We start from the raw sequence: 19,822 nt of genomic DNA on the forward strand, positions 1-19,822 counted from the left end.
GTAAACCAGCATTTGCAGTTCCTTCCAACACATTCAGTGACGTTTCCAATGAGCCCCTTCCTGCACTATTTCCAATGCAATAATAGTCTTACTTACAAATTGAGATCAAACTGTACAAAGTACTGCAGATGAAAGACAACATCTTTTTGCGATAAGTTTTAAAGTTTGTCACTTTTGTGGTCTTTTGTCTAAAGTGGCGCCGTAGAAAGCATTTTATCAGGATGCATCATGACATGGTTCGGGGAAAAGCTCCATCCAATAGACAATAGACAATAGGTGCAGGAGTAGGCCACTCGGCCCTTCGAGCCAGCACCGCCATTCAATCTGATCATGGCTGATCATTCTCAATCAGTACCCCGTTCCTGCCTTCTCCCCATACCCCCTGACTCCGCTATCCTTAAGACCTCTATCTAGCTCTCTCTTGAATGCCTGACCCACTGAGTTCCTCCAGCATTTTTATATTTCTCCAAGACCGCAAGAAATTGCAGAGAATTGTGGACGCAGCCCAGACCATCACGCAAGCCAACCTCCCTTCCATTGAATCCATTTACGCCTCACGCTGCCTCGGCAAGGCCAGCAGCATGATCAAGGACCAGTCTCACCCGGGCCACTCCCTCTCCTCCCCTCTCCCATCGGGCAAAAGGTGCAATAGAGGTGTAAAACGCACACCTCCAGATTCAGGGACAGTTTCTTCCCGGCTGTTATCAGGCAACTGAACCATCCCACCACAACCAGAGAGCAGTGCTGAACTACTATCTACCTCATTGGTGACCCTTGGAATATCTTTGATCGGACTTTACCTTCCACTAAACGTTATTCACATTATACTCTTTATCATGTATCTGTACACTGTGGAAGGCTCGATTGTAATCACTGTTTTGTTTTGTATTGTCTTTCCGCTGACTAGTTAGCACGCAACAACCAGCTTTTCACTGTACCTCGGTACGTGTGACAATAAACTAAACTCAACACAAAGTTAGCATACTTACTTTACCGAAGTAAAAGTAGAAGAGGCTACTCAAGTCATTAGGTTGATCTTAATTAGGTAAATTAGGTTGATCTTAATTAGGCCTGGATAGAGTCAAGTCAAGTCAATTTTATTTGTATAGCACATTTAAAAACAACCCACGTTGACCAAAGTGTTGTACATCTGATTAGGTTCCAATGGAAAAAAAATGAAACATACAGTAGCACGCAAACAGTTCACAGCGCCTCCTCAATGAGCCTCAAACGCTAGGGAGTAGAAATAGGTTTTGAGCCTGGACTTAAAGGAGTCGATGGAGGGGGCAGTTCTGATGGGGAGAGGGATGCTGTTCCACAGTCTAGGAGCTGCAACCGCAAAAGCGCGGTCACCCCTGAGCTTAAGCCTAGACCGCAGGATGTGGATGTGGAGAGGATGTTTCCACCAGTGGGGGAGTCTAGGACCAGAGTTCACAGCCTCAGAATTAAAGGCCATTCCTTTAGGAGGATGAGGAGGAATTTCTTTAGTCAGAGAGCGGTGAATCTGTTGAATCCACTGCCACAGAAGGCTGTGGAGGCCAAATCAATGGATAATTTTAAGGCGGAGATAGATAGATTCTTGATTAGTACGGGTGTCAGGGGTTATGGGAAGAAGGCAAGAAGATGGAGTTGAGAGGGAGAGATTGACCAGCCATGATTGAATGGTGGAGCGGACATGATGGGCCGAATGGCCTAGTTCTGCTCCTATCACTTATGATCTATTTCAAAAGAAATTGACCACAAACTAAATTACTCACGGATAATCCTTGTAGAGGTAGTACTCACTTAACAAAATCATCAAATATTTCAAATGCAACCATAACTCCCATTCGCTGACAGAGGGGTGTTTGTGTGCTAATCGTGAATAGATCATTACTCTGCCGATTAAGTTCATAATGTACCGGGCTGGTTGGTACACACATCCTATAAATAAGGAAAAGGAGACAGTTAGATGCACAGAAATAAATGCCGACAAAAAAAAAGCTAAAGTGACAATTTTGAGCACCATATCTGAGGAAGGGTGTGCTGGTACTGGAGAAGGTCGAGCCAGCAGCGCCATTCAATCAGTACCCCGTTCCTGCCTTCTCCCCATACCCCCTGACTCCGCTATCCTTAAGAGCTCTGTCTAACTCTCTCTTGAAAGCATCCAGAGAATTGGCTTCCACTGCCTTCTAAGGCAGAGAATTCCACAGCTTCACAACTCTCTGAGTGAAAAAAGTTTTTCCTCATCTCCGTTCTAATTGACCTACCCCTTATTCTTAATCTGTGGCCCCTGGTTCTGGACTCCCCCAACATTGGGAACATGTTTCCTGCCTCTAGCGTGTCCAATCCCTTAATAATCTTATATGCTTCAATAAGATCCCCTCTCATCCTTCTAAATTGCAGTGTATACAAGTCCAGTCGCTCCAGTGTTTCAACATATGACAGTCCCGCCATTCCAAGAATTAACTTAGTAAACCTACGCTGCACTCCCTCAATAGCAAGAATATCCTTCCTCACATTTGGAGACTAAAAGTGCACATGTACTGCAGGTGCGGTCTCATTATGGCCCTGTACAACTGCAGAAAGACCTCTTTGCTTCTATACTCTAATCCTCTTGTCATGAAGGCCAACATGCCATTAGCTTTCTTCACTGCCTGCTGTACCTGCATGCTTACTTTTAGTGACTGATGAACAAGGCCACCCAGATCTCGTACGTCCCCTTTTCCTAACTTGACACCATTCAGATAATAATCTGCCTTCCTGTTCTTACCACCAAAGTGGATAACCTCACATTTATCCACATTAAACTGCATCTGCCATGCATCTGCCCACTCACACAACCTGTCCAAGCCCCACTGCATCCTCATAGCATCTTCCTCACAGTTCACACTGCCCCCCAGCTTTGTGTCATCTGCAAATTTGCTAATGATACTTTTAATCCCTTCATCCAAGTCATTAATGTATATTGTAAATAGAGTGGATGTGGAGGGGATATTTCCACGGAGGACCAGAGGTCACAGCCTCAGAATTAAAGGACGTTCTTTTAGGAATGAGATGAGGAGGAATTTCTTTAGTCAGAGGGTGGTGAATCTGTGGAATTATTTTCCACAGAAGGCTGTGGAGGCCAAGTCAGTGGGATATATTTAAGGCAGAGATAGAGAGATGTGATAGGCCGAATGGCTTAATTCTGCTCCTATCACTAATGATCTTATGAACTGAGGTATCACAAAATGCTGGAGTAACTCAGCGGGTCAGGCAGCATCTCTGGAGAGAAGGAATGGATGACGTTTCGGGTCGAGACCCTTCTTCAGACAATTCACTCCAGCATTTTGTGATACCTTCGACCCGCTGAGTTACTCCAGCATTTTGTGATACCTTCTCCAGAGATGCTGCCTGACCCGCTGAGTTACTCCAGCATTTTGTGATACCTTCGACCCGCTGAGTTACTCCAGCATTTTGTGATACCTTCTCCAGAGATGCTGCCTGACCCGCTGAGTTAATCCAGCATCTTGCGATACCTTCGATTTGTACCAGCATCTGCAGTTATTTTCCTACACATCTTATGAACTGAATTATACTGATGATTTTTTTAAATGTAATGAATCCCAGTTCTCTACCCTGCTGCATGCCATTGCACCAGTACACAGACAATAGCTACTCATCGACTCAAAACGTCACCTACTCCTTCCCTCCAGGGATGCTGTCTGACCCGCTGAGTAACCCCAGCTTTCTGTGTCTGTCTTCGGTTTAAACCCAGCATCTGCAGTTCCTTCCTAGACAATAGCTACTTCCTACTTCCATACAAAGCAGCGTAGGACAGCGTAACAATAAATCAATTCAAACGCTTTTGTGTGTTAGACCGCGGTCACTGAATTCCATCAAATTCCACTGAACTTCCACTGAATCCCTGACAGAAAAAGTGAAAGTAATTAATAATCCTTATTGGGGAAAAATAGTAAGCATAAGGTGCTCTGAAGTGGATAAAATATCAGACAGTCCCATGATTAAACAGTAACAAAAGATAGCATCAGTTCAAACACGTTGGTATTACAAAGGATTTTGCGCTCAGTGAATTAGCTTAGCATGCAAGTCCGTTAGGTTCTTTCCCATGCATCTCGGTCCCAAATACTTAAAGTTTGTCCTTTACTGGCTTTTAGAAACATCATATCATTGAATGCAAAATATTATCTCTTCCCTCTTCAATTCTTTAGAGGGAACATTCCAATTCTACAAAATTAAAGTGCTGATACTTCATGATCCTTAAAGTATTGTCACTGTGCTTGTTAACTGTGTTGGTCTTGGACATAGTTTACTTTTCTTTGTCAACTCAGACAATAGTAATTCAATCACTCATTTTTATCATCAGTTATTTCGTATTTGTTAAAAAAAAGTAATCCATCCAATTAGTATGATCCAGAGATAGACACAAAATGCTGACTCAGCGGTTCAGGCAGCATCTCTGAAGAAGGGTCTCGACCCGAATCGTCATCTTCTCTCCAGAGATGCTGCCTGTTCAGCTGAGTTACTCCAGCACATTTTACGTCTATCTCTGGAGGAAATGGATAGATGGTGTTTCGGTCCAGGAGTCTGAAGAAAGATCCCGACCCAAAATGTCACCTGTCCATTTCCTCCAGAGATGTTGCCTGACCCGCTGAGTTACTCTGGCATTTTGTGTCTGTCTTTGGTATAATCCAGAATCTGCAGATCCTGGTTATTGCATTACAGTATGGTCCAGATGTGATCTATCTGAATCCAACAATTTAACTTGCTTTCCGACGGTAACAATCACGATCCAAACTGGCATGCTCAACCCAGGTTAGGATTTCGAACCTCAGTTTCTGCACTCCCCTCATTTTACCACCAATTGGGTTAGTTGTACACCATTGCCAAGACAATATTATTTTCCCTTGATCTTTCGGTTCATGCAATAAATAGATAATATACCTGAAAATCATGGGATTGCTTCCTCTGAAATTAAATATTTAACACACAAAAAAGTGAGCAATGTGGAAAAGGCATTTACAATCACTTCACCAAATAATGCACAATGAATAGACTGTACAGCATCCTAAATAAATAGAGGTGTGGTCTGACGAAGGGTCTCGACCCGAGACATCACCTATTCCCTTTGTCCAGAGATGCTGTCTGACCCACTGAGTTACTCCAGCATTTTGTGTCTTTTGTGTAAAATTGGTCGGAATTTTTTTTCTCCAAAACTTCTTTGCAGAAATCCAGATGTTATGTGCATTGTGCAGTGGTGACCTAAGTTACCGTGGCCTAGAAGGTTAATTCACTCATTGGTCTTGCTGAGGCAACTAGTCAGATAAATGAGAAGCAAAGAAGTGTTATAGTCAACCTGTACATCAACACGAGGGCAGTCACTTCTTGTCTCGTGTTTCCTGCTGCACAAATTGTGTGCAGCAGGACTTCCAAGACTCAATTTAAGCCTCACGCTGCCTCGGCAAGGCCAGCAGCATAATCAAGGACCAGTCGCACTCTAGCCACTCCCTCTTCTCCCGTTTCCCATCAGGCAAGAGGTACAGAATCAGGTACAGACAGTTTCTTCCCAGCTGTCAGCAGGTAACTGAACCATCCTACCACAACCAGAGTGTGGTCCTGAACGACTGTCGACCTCATTGGTGACCCTCGGGCTATCCTTGATCGGACCCTGCTGGCTTTACCTTGCACTTAACATTATCCCCTTGTCACGTATCTGCACACTGTAAATGGCTCGATTGTAATCATGTACTGTCTTTCTGCTAACTGGTTAGCACGTGACAAAGGTTTTTCACTGTACCCCGGTTCACGTGACAATAAACTAAACTGTAACTATAAAAAAAAAGTTAATGAAGGCGTATGTTGTAATCGGTCCACCCATAGAGTTAGAGTAGAGCCATACAGCACAACAACGGGCCATTCGGCCCACCTGGTCCACGCCGGCACTTTTTGCCCATCTACACTAATCCAGTTTGCCCACATGAGGAAAAGTCTAATGGAAAAAAGGGGAAGTTGATATGAATATGAGGCTGGATGAGTGAAACTGTGTGTCAGGGGAGTAGGGAAAAAAGACAAAGGATTATGAAGACAAAACATAGGTGGAGCACCGGTGGAGTTGGTGCTTAACAGCGCCAGAGACCCACGTTCAATCCTGACTATGGGTGCTGTCTGTACGGAGCTTGCACGTTCTCCCCGTGACCGCGTGGGTTTTCTCCGGATGCTCCGGTTTCCTCCCACACTCCAAAGTCGTGCAGGTTTATAGGTTAATTGGCTTCGGTAAAAATTGTAAATTGTCCCTAGTTTGTAGTGTGTGCTAGTGTAACGGGGCGATCTCTGGTCGACACGGACTTGGGTGGGTGGGGGGGAAGGGCCTGTTTCCACGCTGTATCTCAAAACTAAACATCTCAACAAATGAAAAAGTGCAGCATAAAATAATGGTTTAGTTTAGAGATACAGCGCGGAAACAGTCTCTTCGGCCCACCGACACTATCCTACGCACACAAGGGACAATTTACTATCTTACCGAAGCCAATTAACCTACAAACCTGCACGTCTTTGGAGTGTGGGAGGAAACCGGAGCTCCCAGAGAAAACACACGCAGGTCAATAGACAATAGGTGCAGGAGGAGGGCATTCGGCCCTTCGAACCAGCACCGCCATTCAATGTGATCATGGCTGATCATTCTCAATCAGTACCCCGTTCCTGCCTTCTCCCCATACCCCCTGACTCCGCTATCCTTAAGGTCACGGGGAGAACGTACAAACTCCGTACAGACGGCACCCGTAGTCAGGATGGAACCCGGGTCCCTGGCGCTGTGAGGCAGCAGCTCTACCCGCTGCGCCACCGTGCCGCCCCACACAATAGTGCGGTAATGTTCTTGAACAGGAGGAATACTCTGCGTACATGGGAACTGAGTGCAAACCAGGGAAAACATGCTTGGCTCAAGTGAAGCTTCAGTGTCCGGTGAGGAACAGGGAACGCACTGCTATATCACAGGGGAGTCCAATTTAAACCTGATAATACCTGTTTGGATGAGAGGAAGGAAGTAGAAACTGGAAGTCGACCACACGGATGCCATTGTGCAGCTGATGATGCTGGAAACTGTTGAGCTCGTAGGCGATGTATGATCTGCGTACGTATACCTTAAAGAAGAGCGGAGAGTCATTCCGTCAGCTGGTAAACTGAAGTCTCCACATCAAAGCAAGATTTTGACTCTATGAGGCGATGCTGAACGCGGGCAGGCGGGACTAGAAATTGCAGAGAACTGTGGGCACAGCCCAGACCATCACACAAACCAGCCTCCCTTCCACCGACTCCATCTACACCTCATGCTGCCTCGGCAAGGCCAGCAGCATCATCATGGACCAGTCTCATTCCGGTCACTCCCTCTTCTCCCCTCTCCCATTCCTTAGAGGGAGTACAGAGAAGGTTCACCAGATTGATCCCTGGGATGGCAGGACTTTCATATGAAGAAAGACTGGATAGACTAGGCTTATACTCGCTGGAATTTAGAAGACTGAGGGGGGATCTTATTGAAACATATAAAATTCTTGAGGGGTTGGAGAGGCTAGATGCGGGAAGATTGTTCCCGATGTTGGGGAAGTCCAGAACCAGGGGTCACATCTTAAGGATAAGAGGGAAGTCTTTTAGGACCGAGATGAGAAAACATTTCTTCACACAGAGAGTTGTGAATCTGTGGAATTCTCTGCCACAGAAGGTAGTTGAGGCCAGTTAATTGGCTATATTTAAGAGGGAGTTAGATGTGGCCCTTGTGGCTGAAGGGATCAGGGGGTGTGGAGAGAAGGCAGGTACGGGATACCGAGTTGGATGATCAGCCATGATCATATTGAATGGCGGTGCAGGCTCGAAGGGCCGAATGGCCTACTCCTGCACCTATTTTCTATGTTTCTATCTATGTTTCTATCAGGCAAGAGGTACAGAAGTGTGAAAACGCACACCTCCAGATTCAGGGACAGTTTCTTCCCAGCTGTTATCAGGCAACTGAACCGGCCTACCAACAACTAGAGAGCGGTCCTGAACTACTATCTACCTCCTTCCAGACCCTTGGACTATCTTTGATCAGACTTCACCTTACACTAAGGGGTATTCACATTATACCCTTGATCATGTATCTGTACACTGTGGATGGCTCGGTTGTTTTGTTTTGTTTTGTATTGTCTTTCCGCTGACTGGTTAGCGCGCAACAACAGCTTTTCACCGTACCTCGGTACGCTGAACTATCCTATCAACGTCTACAGAAGAAAATCTTACATTTAAATCTCGGTGGTTAAAAACAATTAAAATAATTGAGTCAACGTCACATTTGAGCGACAAGATTTGTTCAGTAACTGGTAAAGTTACCTCTAGAGCAGCCGTGCGAACCACCTGGTTGGCGTGATAGAAGAAACTGGGGAGGACGTCAAAGATGGAGGTCTCGGAGAGGATCAACTTCTAAACACAAACATTCAAATCAGTCCCCAGTCCACCAATCCCTGGCGCAATATTGAACTGTACTTCACGGGCTCAGGCGAATACGTCGAGTCAATTAATATCTTTAAGGCAGAGGAGATGAGGAGGAATTTCTTTAGCCAGAGGGTGGTGAATCTGTGGAATTCATTGCTACAGAAGGCTGTGGAGGCCAAGGCAATGGATATTTTAAAGGCAGAGATAGACAGATTCTTGATTAGTATGGGTGTCAGGGGTTATGGGGAGAAGGCAGGAGAATGGGGTTAGGAGGGAGAGATAGATCAGCCATGATTGAGTGGCGGAGTAGATTTAATGGGCCGAATGGCCTACTTCTGCTCCGATCACTTTCGAATATTATACCTTAAAATAAATCAACAAGACATCCCTTAATTACATCACAGCAATTGTAATATGGACAAGCAAATATTGTTATCTTCGAAAGCATGCGAATTCCATCTATGCAGTTTTGCGAAGATATTCCAGTTGCCTGGAAATAAAAATGAGGCAGAAAAAGCAGGTAATTATGTAGGCTACAAATGAACCACAAAGCTATTGTTATGGATAGGTGTAGGAAGGAACAGCAGATGCTGGTTTACACCGAGGATAGACACAAAATGCTGGAGTAACTCAACGGGACGGGCAGCATCTCTGGAGAGAAGGAAGAGGTGACCAAGTTCAGGTCTGAGGAAGGGTCTGTCCCGAAACCTCCTCCTCGGCGGTCCGAGCTGGAGAACAAAGAAGGGCCCGGGATTGGGGAACCGCCGAGATCAGGGCGGCACGGTGGCGCAGCGGTAGAGTTGCTGCCTTGCAGCGAATGCAGCGCCGGAGACTCAGGTTCGATCCTGACTACGGGCGCCGTCTGTACGGAGTTTGCACGTTCTCCCCGTGACCTGCGTGGGTTTTCTCCGAGATCTTCGGTTTCCTCCCACACTCCAAAGACGTGCAGGTTTGTAGGTTAATTGGCTGGGCAAATGTTTGAAAAAAAAATTGTCCCTAGTGTGTGTAGGATAGTGTTAGTGTGCGGCGATCGCTGGGCGGCGCGGACCCGGTGGGCCGAAGGGCCTGTTTCCGCGCTGTATCTCTAAATCTAAATCTAAAACTAAGGGCGACCACAAATGGAACGTGTTAACATAAAAATGGTTTGTGTAAAATTGAATACTATGTAACTTTGTCGGCGTCCTTTATGTAGCGATGCTTTGCATACCTTGGGTGTGCAAACCAAAGAGTATCCCTGTGACTTGTCATATGTGACAATAAAGTCTATCTTTCTCTCTCTTCTCTTTCTCTCTCTCTGTCTCTCCCTCTCTCTCCCCTCTCTGTCTCTCTCTCTCTCTCTCTCTCTCTCTCTCTCTCTCTCTCTCTCTCTCTCTCTCTCTCTCTCTCTCTCTCTCTCTCTCTCTCTCTCTCTCTCTCTCTCTCTCTCTCTCTCTCTCTCTCTCTCTCTCTCTTCCTTTCTTCCTTCCTTTCTTTCATTCATTCATTCATGAGGTTGGATCATTTCTCTGGAGCATCAGAGGTTGAGGGAATATCTGTGGGATTCTCTGCCTCAGAAGGCAGTGGAGGCCAATTCTCTGAATGCATTCAAGAGAGAGCTAGATAGAGCTCTTAAGGATAGCGGAGTCAGGGGGTATGGGGAGAAGGCAGGAACGGGGTACTGATTGAGAATGATCAGCCATGATCACTGGCTTGAAGGGCCGAATGGCCTCCTCCTGCACCTATTGTCTATTGAGGGGAGGCCCGGTGAAGTTCCGTGCGTGCTATCCACATGGGCTCGTTGACCGTCGGTGCCGGCTCTGATTTGTTCTGTGTACCTTTTCATACCTCTGGCCTCCCCCTCCCCTGACTCTCAGTCTGAAGAAGGGTGTCGACCCGAAACGTCACCTATTCCTTTCCTCCAGAGATGCTGCCTGACCCGCTGTAGTTATGGACGTACCTTTAGATTATCGGGGCAGAACTGATGGCCGTACATATCAATAGCCGACAGGAACAGGGATTCCACCTGGTTATGCCGTAGCTCATAGGAGGGCAGGTGGGAGGCAATCAGAACCTACAAAAATATATTTAAAAATCGTTATTTTGGAAAGGAGTGGTGCCGACCACCTGCCAAAGTCAGTGGAGAAGTACAATTTAGCAAAGCATGGGGAGCTGTAGGGAGAGGTTGAGCAGGCAAGGACTCTACTCCTTGGAGCGCAGGAGGATGAGGGGTGATCTTATAGAGGTGTACAAAATCGTGAGAGGAATAGATCGGGTAAACGCACAGAGTCTCTTGCCCAGATTAAGGGGAATCGAGGACCTGGGGACAGAGTTTTAAGGTGACGGGGGAAAGATTTAATAGGAACCTGAGGGGCAACTTTTTTTTTGTTACACAATTGGTGGTGGGTGTATGGAAGGAGGTAGTTGAGGCAGGGACTATCGCAACATTTAAGAAACATTTAGACGGGCACATGGACTGGACAGGTTGAGAGGGATCTGGGCCAAATGCAGGCAAGTCAAGTCAAGTCAAGTCAATTTTATTTGTATAGCACATTTAAAAACAACCCACGTTGACCAAAGTGCTGTACATCTGATTAGGTTCCAATGGAAAAAAAATGAAACATACAGTAGCACGCAAACAGTTCACAGCGCCTCCTCAATGAGCCTCAAACGCTAGGGAGTAGAAATAAGTTTTGAGCCTGGACTTAAAGGAGTCGATGGAGGGGGCAGTTCTGATGGGGAGAGGGATGCTGTTCCACAGTCTAGGAGCTGCAACCGCAAAAGCGCGGTCACCCCTGAGCTTAAGCCTAGACCGCGGGATAGTGAGTAGCCCCAAGTCGGCCGACCTGAGGGACCTGGAGTTAGAGAGGGGGGTTAGAAGATTTTTGATGTAGGGGGGGGAGTGTCCATTTAGGGCTTTATACGTGAATAGGAGGAGCTTGAAGTTGATTCTGTACCGTACAGGGAGCCAGTGGAGAGAGGCCAGAATCGGGGTGATGTGGTCCCTTTTACGGGTACCCGTCAGGAGTCTCGCTGCGGCGTTTTGGACCAGTTGCAGGCGGGACAGGGAAGATTGGCTGATCCCAGTGTATAGGGAGTTGCAGTAGTCTGGGCGGGAGGAAATGAAAGCGTGAATGATTTTTTCTGTGTCGTCGAATTGGAGGAAAGGTTTGATTTTAGCTATGGTTCGAAGTTGGAAGAAGCTGGCTTTTACCACAGCGTTGACTTGCTTATCAAATTTTAATGCAGAGTCAAATATAATGCCGAGGTTTTTGACATGCGGTTTGACTAGGCAGGATAGACTTCCAAGACTGCCTGTTATCAATTTGATGGAGTCGGGGGGGCCGAATAGGATGACCTCAGACTTGCTCTCATTTAATTGGAGGAAGTTCTGTGCCGTCCAACATTTTATGTCCTCAAGGCAGTGTAAGAGGCTGTTTAAATTTGACTGGTTGTTGGGTTTCAGGGGGAGGTAAAGCTGAGTGTCATCGGCATAGCAGTGGAAAGAAATGCCGTGCCTTTGAATGATTTGGCCAAGGGGGAGCATGTATAGAGAGAAGAGAATGGGGCCTAGGATGGAGCCTTGTGGAACTCCGCAGGAGAGGCTAGCTGGAGCAGAGGAATAACTGCCTATGTTGATGGCGAAACTCCTATCTTTGAGGTACGAAGCGAACCAGCTCAGGGCAGTGCCATCAATGCCAACCGTGTACTGGAGACGGTCAATAAGGATGGTGTGGTCCACTGTATCGAACGCTGCGCTGAGGTCGAGAAGGAGCAGGATTGCACAGTCGCCGGTGTCGATGGCGAGAAGCAGGTCGTTGTGTACCTTCAACAAGGCAGACTCTGTGCTGTGGTGGGCTCTGAAACCTGACTGGAAACTTTCCAAGATGGTGTTTTGGTGCAGGTAGGGCACTAACTGGTTTAGAATTGCCTTTTCAAGGACTTTTGACAGGAATGGCAGTTTGGAAATGGGTCTGTAGTTGCTAGGCAAGGTGGGGTCTAGGTTAGGTTTTTTCAGTAGGGGCTGGACCACCGCGTGCTTGAAACTGGTAGGAACAGTGCCAGTGGCCAGAGAACTGTTGATAATAGAGAGGATGCTGGGACCGGCTATTGCAATGACAGTGGGACTAATGCAGATGGGACATGTTGGCCGGTGTGGGCAAGCTGGGCCCGTTACTTGGGCCTGTGCGACCACGACTTAATGCACATGACATTAACGCACCTGCCGACGATCTCACCTGCCTGGATCGCAGAGCCACCTTGGAGTTCTCCATTCTGCTGAGTTGCGTCAGTTCATTCAAAATCACCATCAGCTCGTCGGTCAGTGTGGGGTCTCGTGAACAGAGCTGGTCCTAAACTCATCAAGCGAAATAAAACAGATCATGTACAATGGGCCGCTGAAGGAAAATAGCGATGCCTGGAACCACGATGCTTTTTGCTTCCTTCCCGCCAGCCTGCAATTGAAACCATTTACTTTTCCTCTAATTACAACCCAATGAGAACCATCTCTGAGCAGTTTGGCGTTATTTGTGAAATCCGACAGGGTACTTCTTGTTCTGCTTGTAGCCTTGGTGAAGGGTTGCCAACTCCCTCACTCCCAAATACGGGACAAGGTGACGTCATCGCCCCGCGCCCCACGTGACCTCACCCAGCCAGCGGCCATGTGCTCCCGCTCCACTAATGTTCCCCCCTCCCCTGACATCAGTCTGAAGAAGGGTCTCGACCCGAAACGTCACCCATTCCTTCTCTCCCGAGATGCTGCCTTATCTGCTGAGTTACTCCGGCGTTCGATTGAAACCAGCACCAGCAGTTTCTTTGTTCCTAAACCAAACTAAAACATCCCTTGATCAGGGAGTCGGCCTGCAGAGGCAAGGCTGTGGATAAAAGGCCCAGCAGGTTTGTCACTGTCACTGTCGAGTACTCACAATTAACATGATGACCAGAACGTTTTTCTTGGCCACCTGCGCATGTGAGAAGATGCAGTCAAGCACCGGTGTCATGTTGGGTTTGAACTGTTCCCGCAGGTTGATCACACATTTGTCATAATGAGCTGGAACAGGAGTATTTGCAAACTGGTGATTACTCTCTGGCAAAAGGAAACCACATGACTTGATTTGAGAACAACAACACTTCCTCGAGGGGCAGGCACGGTGGCGCAGCGGATAGGGCTGCCGCCTCACAGCGCCAGGTTCGATCCTGACTGCTGCCGTTTAGATTTTTTCTTTTAGATTTAGATTTAGAGATACAGCGCGGAAACAGGCCCTTCGGCCCACCGGGTCCACGCCGCCCAGCGATCCCTGCACACTAACACTATCCTACACACACTAGGGATAATTTTTACATTTGCCCAGCCAATTAACCTACATTCACACCTGTACGTCTTTGGAGTGTGGGAGGAAACCGAAGATCTCGGAGAAAACCCACACAGGTCACGGGGAGAACGGGAAGAGGAACTACATTGAATACTTTTACAACTTTGTCGGTGCCCTTTACGTAGCGACTCTTTGCATACTTGGGTAGCGTGTGCAAAACAAAAGAATTTCACTGCACCAAGCACACGTGACAATAGTGTATCAAACAATCATTATTGGAGAGGGCAATTGAAAAAGAATGGACCCAAATCGCACTAAATCTTATTGTGAATAAATAGACACAGTATAGTTTTTCATAATATATGATGTCATGAGAGAATGCTGGAAGCATTCAACACAGTGAATTCACTGAGCATTTATTCTGGACAGAATTGAGTTTAAGCCATTTTGAGGAAGGCAAATGGTGCCCAATTTTCCAATTAACACAAAGTTAAATTCTGTGGAATTCTCTGCCACAGAATGCAGTGGAGGCCAATTCACTGGAGGTTTTCAAGAGAGAGTTAGATTTAGCTCTTAGGGTTAAAGGAATCAAGGGATAATGGGGAGAAAGCAGGAACGGGGTACTGATTTTGGATGATCAGCCATGATCATATTGAATGGCGGCGCTGGCTCGAAGGGCCGAATGGCCTCCTCCTGCAACTATTTTGTATGCTTTTTATCGAAAAAAAAAAAGTTTTTATGTTTATGTTTATGGTTTTTTAATGTTTTTATGTTTTTATGTTTGAATGAGCTCTCCCTCATTCTTCTAAACTCCAGCGAGTACAGGCCCAGTGCTGTCAAACGCTCATCATATGTTAAACCCACTCATTCCTGGGATAATTCTTGTAAACCTCCTCTGGACCCTCTCCAGAACCAGCACACCCTTCCTCAGACATGGTGCCCAAAATCGGCACTTTCGTTGAGCTTTTTTCTTCTGTTGTCGGCATTTATTACAGTGCGTCTAACTGTCTTCTTTTGGTGAAGTCCACATTTTGTCGTTTCCAGTCGGCATTACACTGCATGATCACCTACCCAGATCCTTCAAGACAAAAGAAGTTAGTTTTAATTTAAAATAAAGTTTCTTTACCTTGCTGGAACTGTGTTTCAACGTTCAGGTATCTCCTCAACAGGCCGAGAACGACTGACTTCATGTGGCCATGGATCCCACTGCGATAGCTGCCAGAGCACAAGAAACAAACTCATTTATATTTCTCACGTGTAGGAAGGAACGGCAGATGCTGGTTAGGACTGAAGATGGGCACAAAACGCTGGAGTGAATCGATGGGACAGGCAGCATCTCTGGATAGAAGGAATGGGTGACGTTTCAGGTCGAGACCCTTCTTCTGACTGAGAGTCAGGGGAGAGGGAGACACCGAGATAAGTCAAGTCAAGTCAATTTTATTTGTATAGCACATTTAAAAACAACCCACGTTGACCAAAGTGCTGTACATCAGTTCAGGTACTAAGAAACAATAGACAATAGGCAATAGGTGCAGAAGGAGGCCATTCGGCCCTTCGAGCCAGCACCGCCATTCATATCATATCATATCATATATCTACAGCCGGAAACAGGCCTTTTCGGCCCTCCAAGTCCGTGCCGCCCAGCGATCCCCGTACATTAACACTATCCTACACCCACTAGGGACAATTTTTTTTTTTTTTTTTACATTTACCCAGCCAATTAACCTACATACCTGTACGTCTTTGGAGTGATCATTCAATGTGATCAATGTGATCATGGCTGATCATTCTCAATCAGTACCCCGTTCCTGCCTTCTCCCCATACCCCCTGACTCCTCTATCCTTAAGAGCTCTATCTAGCTCTCTCTTGAAACGAACATACAATGGCACACAAACATAACAGCACATACATAAACAGTTCACAGCACCCCCTCAGAGGGCCTCAAACGCTAGGGAGTAGAAATAGGGTTTTGAGCCTGGACTTAAAGGAGTTGATGGAGGGGGCAGTTCTGATGGGGAGAGGGATGCTGTTCCAAAGTTCCACAGATAAGGAAGGGTAAGGTGTGAAGACAAGACATTAAAGGAGATGCTGTTCAAGGGAAATGTAGTACGGATCATTGTTAGCTATGAGAAGGTGCCAATGATCCATCTTATATTTCTTATGGTTCTGGTGACCTGAGATCAGTCAGTTACAGACCCATCCATCTAAGAACATAATCATAGCTGTGAAAATGAATAGGTTTTGTAAGAAAATAACTGCAGATGCTGGTACAAATCAAAGGTATTTATTCACAAAATGCTGGAGCAACTCAGCAGGTCAGGCAGCATCTCAGGAGAGAAGGAATGGGTCCCTTCTCACCCATTCCTTCTCTCCTGAGATGCTGCCTGACCTGCTGAGTTACTCCAGCATTTTTGTGAATAAATGAACAGGTTTGTTGGTTACACGTTGATTATCTTTCAATGGAAGCAGGATAGGGTGGAGGCTCTTTTCCCGGTTCGATCCTGACCTCGGGCGCTGTCTGTGTGGAGTTTGCACGTTCTCACTGTGACGGCGTGGGTCTCCTCCGGGTGCTCTGGTTTCCTCCCACATCCCAAAGGCGTGTAGGTTTGAAACATAGAAACATAGAAACATAGAAAATAGGTGCAGGAGTAGGCCATTCGGCCCTTCGAGCCTGCACCGCCATTCAATATGATCATGGCTGATCATCCAGCTCAGTAACCTGTACCTGCCTTCTCTACATACCCCCTGATCCCTTTACCCTACAGTTTGTAGGGTAAATGGCCTCTGTAAGTTTCCCCTAATGTGTCAAGAGGGTGGATGGGAAAGTGGGACGACAGAGAACTAGTGCGAAGGAGCGATCGATGGTCGGCGTGGACTTGGTGGGCCGGAGAGCCTGCTTCCATGCTTTGATTGATAAGGATGTCAACGGTTATGGGGAGAAGGCAGGAGAATGGGGTTGAGAGGGAGAGATAAATCAGCCATGAATGAATGACTCGATGGGCCAAATGGTCTAATTCTGCTCCTGTGACTTGTGAACATGAACTTATGTATCTCTAAACTAAGTAATGTCACGGTAGAAGTGGCTAATGTAAATGGTTCAGATGATGACAAATTCAATAGACAATAGACAATAGGTGCAGGAGTGGGCCATTCGGCCCTTCGAGCCAGCACCGCCATTCAATGTGATCATGGCTGATCATTCTCAATCAGTACCCTGTTCCTGCCTTCTCCCCATTCAAGCAGTTTATTAGAGTTATGAAACCTTAGCAGGAGACTGGTCCTCTGTAATCCCTTAAAATTATTTCACTGATCGGTGTTGTTATACAGGATGAATTTTTTAAGGCAGCATATTTTAAAATCAGAGATAGATAGATTCTTGATTAATATGGGTGTCAGGGGTTATGGGAAGAAGGCAGGAGAATGGGGTTGAGAGGGAGAGATAGATCAGCCGTGATTGAATGGCGGTGTGGACATGTTGGGCTGAATGGCCTAATTCTGAATGGCCAGTTGCTCCATTTTGGCAACTGAATCATCCTACCTCAACCAGAGAGCAGTACTGAACCACTATCTACCTCTGACTAACCTTGATAGAACTTTGCTGGCTTTACCCTGCACTAAACGTTATTCCCTTACCAGGTAGGGAACGGAATCAAGGGGTTATGGGGAGAAAGCAGGAACGGGGTACTGATTTTGGATGATCAGCCATGATCATATTGAATGGCGGTGCTGGCACGAAGGGCCGAATGGCCTACTCCTGCGCCTATTTTCTATGTTTTTATGTTTCGATGTATCCATACACAAAAGCTTTACAATGTACCTCGGTACACGTGACAATAAACTGAACTAATCACATATGAACTCATGAACCACTCACCGTTGGACCAACTGGACCACGCTCTGCGTGTTCATGAAGAAGACTTCCCTGTCTGCTTTCCGCTGAAGTGTGGCAGCGTGGCTATCCAGTAAGTCCGCAATCTGAAAGTTAAACCATCGTTTATGGAGCATGAAGAACCACTCTCTGTTTAAATCGCACTGAATCGCCCATCTGGAAATCGAGAATCACACCAAAGCAAGTTGTGCAAAGAAAAATCCAGCCATTTATGCGTTTGCACCAGAAAATAAACTCACTGAACAAACACCGTTGTTCACTGATGCCTTTCAGTGGATCCGACCACCAATCAATGGGACAGCTTCTTCCCTACGACCATCAGTCTATTAAACACTACAACCTCCAAATAAGCTCTGAACCTCCGAACTACATAGACTTGGGGGCAATGGTTTTGTCTTTTTGCACTATTATTATTTGTTTTCGTATACAATTGTTTGCTTGTACACATACATATATATATATATATATATATATAAATAAACACACATGCATATATATATACAAAATGCTGGAGTAACTCAGCAAGTCAGGCAGCATCTCAGGAGAGAAGGAATGGGCGACATTTCGGGTCGAGACCCTTCTGAAGTCTGAAGAAGGGTCTCGACCCGAAACGTCGCCCATGCCTTCTCTCCTGAGATGCTGCCTGACCTGCTGAGTTACTCCAGCATTTTGTGAATAAATACCTTCGATTTGTACCAGCATCTGCAGTTATTTTCTTACATATATATATATATACACACGCACGCACGCACATACACACTCACAAATATATATATATATATATATATATGTATGTATATATATGTGTGTGTGTGCGTCTGTGTGTATACATACATATGTGTTTTTATGTACACAAACATACTCACGCACACACACATACACTGGACTTTGGAAATGGCAGCAAAACATGGTGGCCCCTGCATGTGTAAATATGCAAAAATAATGTAACTGTGCACTTGCACATGTGACAAATAAAGTTCCATTGAACCATTGAGAACTTGAGGGAATAACAGACTCCAGCCCGGTCTCACCATTGCATTTGTAACATGCACATCTGTCCCAAAGGACATTGGTCAAAGTGACCAGCACATCGGCACGGTGAAGCTTAAATGCTTACACAGTGATTGCAGTAACGCAGTGAACGGTTGCCACCTGCCGAGTATGACTTATGCCCAGGAGCCCAGGAAGCATTAAAGGGCAATGTTGGGAGACACTAAGACCTGAAACCTCATAGCTTACTTCGTTCACTCATCAACCACTACAAATCTATGAACTAACTCTGGTTTAAAATGAAACTGGAAAACTTTCAGGAACGGCACCTGGTGAAAACCAAAGGAAGATTTTGGGGAACTGGATTCCTGATGTTTATACCTAATTTTTATATAGCAGGAGACACAATGAATGGCAGGTGCTGGAATCGTGAGCAAAACACAAAGTGCTGGAGCAACTCAGCATCTGTGAAGGGGAGGTCAGACAAGGTTTTAGTCTGAAGATGGGTCCTGACCCAAAATGTCCCCTGTCCATTCCATCCACAGGTGTGTCGCCAACTATGTAAAAATCAGGAATCCAGTTCCCAGAAATTTTCGATAGACACAAAATGCTGGAGTAATTCAGGGACACAGGCAGCATCTCTGGAGAGAAGGACTGGGTGATGTTTTGGGTCGAGATCCTTCTTCAAATTTTTCATTCGGTTTTCACCTGATTCCCGGATGCAGTTCCTGAAAGTTTTCAATGTTCATTTTGAACCAGAGCTGGTTTCTAGATTTGTCGTGGTTGAGGAGTGAACTAAACTATGAGATTGGACACAAAATGCTGGTAACTCAGCGGGACAGGGAGCATCTCTGGAGAGAAGGAATGGGTTACCCCGAAATGTCACCTATTCATTCTATCCCTGGGATGGCAGGACTTTCATATGAAGAAAGACGGGATAGACTAGGCTTGTACTCGCTGGAATTTAGAAGACTGAGGGGGATCTTATAGAAACATATAAAATTCTTAAGGGGTTGGAGAGGCTAGATGCGGGAAGATTGTTCCCGATGTTGGGGAAGTCCAGCACTAGGGGTCACAGCTTAAGGATAAGGGGGAAGTCTTTTAGGACCGAGATGAGAAAACATTTCTTCACACAGAGAGTGGTGAGTCTGTGGAATTCTCTGCCACAGAAGGTAGTTGAGGACAGTTCATTGGCTATATTTAAGAGGGAGT

The 19,822-nt window shown here is 46.0% G+C and overlaps 1 protein-coding gene across 5 annotated transcripts in view; it reads right to left on the reverse strand.

Annotated features, from left to right (window-relative positions):
- The window catches only part of acacb (acetyl-CoA carboxylase beta), a 121,259-nt gene that overhangs the window by 45,264 nt on the left and 56,173 nt on the right, over window positions 1–19,822 (reverse strand). For 4 of the 5 annotated variants that reach the window (XR_013548904.1, XR_013548903.1, XM_078421736.1 and 1 more), the window contains exons 21-29: window positions 17,606–17,706; window positions 14,857–14,945; window positions 13,344–13,468; window positions 12,657–12,770; window positions 10,379–10,492; window positions 8,341–8,430; window positions 7,003–7,121; window positions 4,927–4,950; window positions 1,786–1,923 (exon numbers count right to left, since the gene is read on the reverse strand). Coding sequence is in view for 2 of the 5 variants with exons in the window: in XM_078421736.1 (XP_078277862.1) it covers window positions 1,786–1,923; window positions 4,927–4,950; window positions 7,003–7,121; window positions 8,341–8,430; window positions 10,379–10,492; window positions 12,657–12,770; window positions 13,344–13,468; window positions 14,857–14,945; window positions 17,606–17,706 (914 nt within the window). In the remaining 3 variants the exon portion in view is untranslated. Of the gene's footprint in view, window positions 1–1,785; window positions 1,924–4,926; window positions 4,951–7,002; window positions 7,122–8,340; window positions 8,431–10,378; window positions 10,493–12,656; window positions 12,776–13,343; window positions 13,469–14,856; window positions 14,946–17,605; window positions 17,707–19,822 lie in introns of those variants that run through there. The other variant, XR_013548905.1, reaches the window with a different exon arrangement.

This window comes from Rhinoraja longicauda, chromosome 25 (assembly GCF_053455715.1).
Source record: "Rhinoraja longicauda isolate Sanriku21f chromosome 25, sRhiLon1.1, whole genome shotgun sequence".
Lineage (NCBI taxonomy): Eukaryota > Metazoa > Chordata > Chondrichthyes > Rajiformes > Arhynchobatidae > Rhinoraja > Rhinoraja longicauda.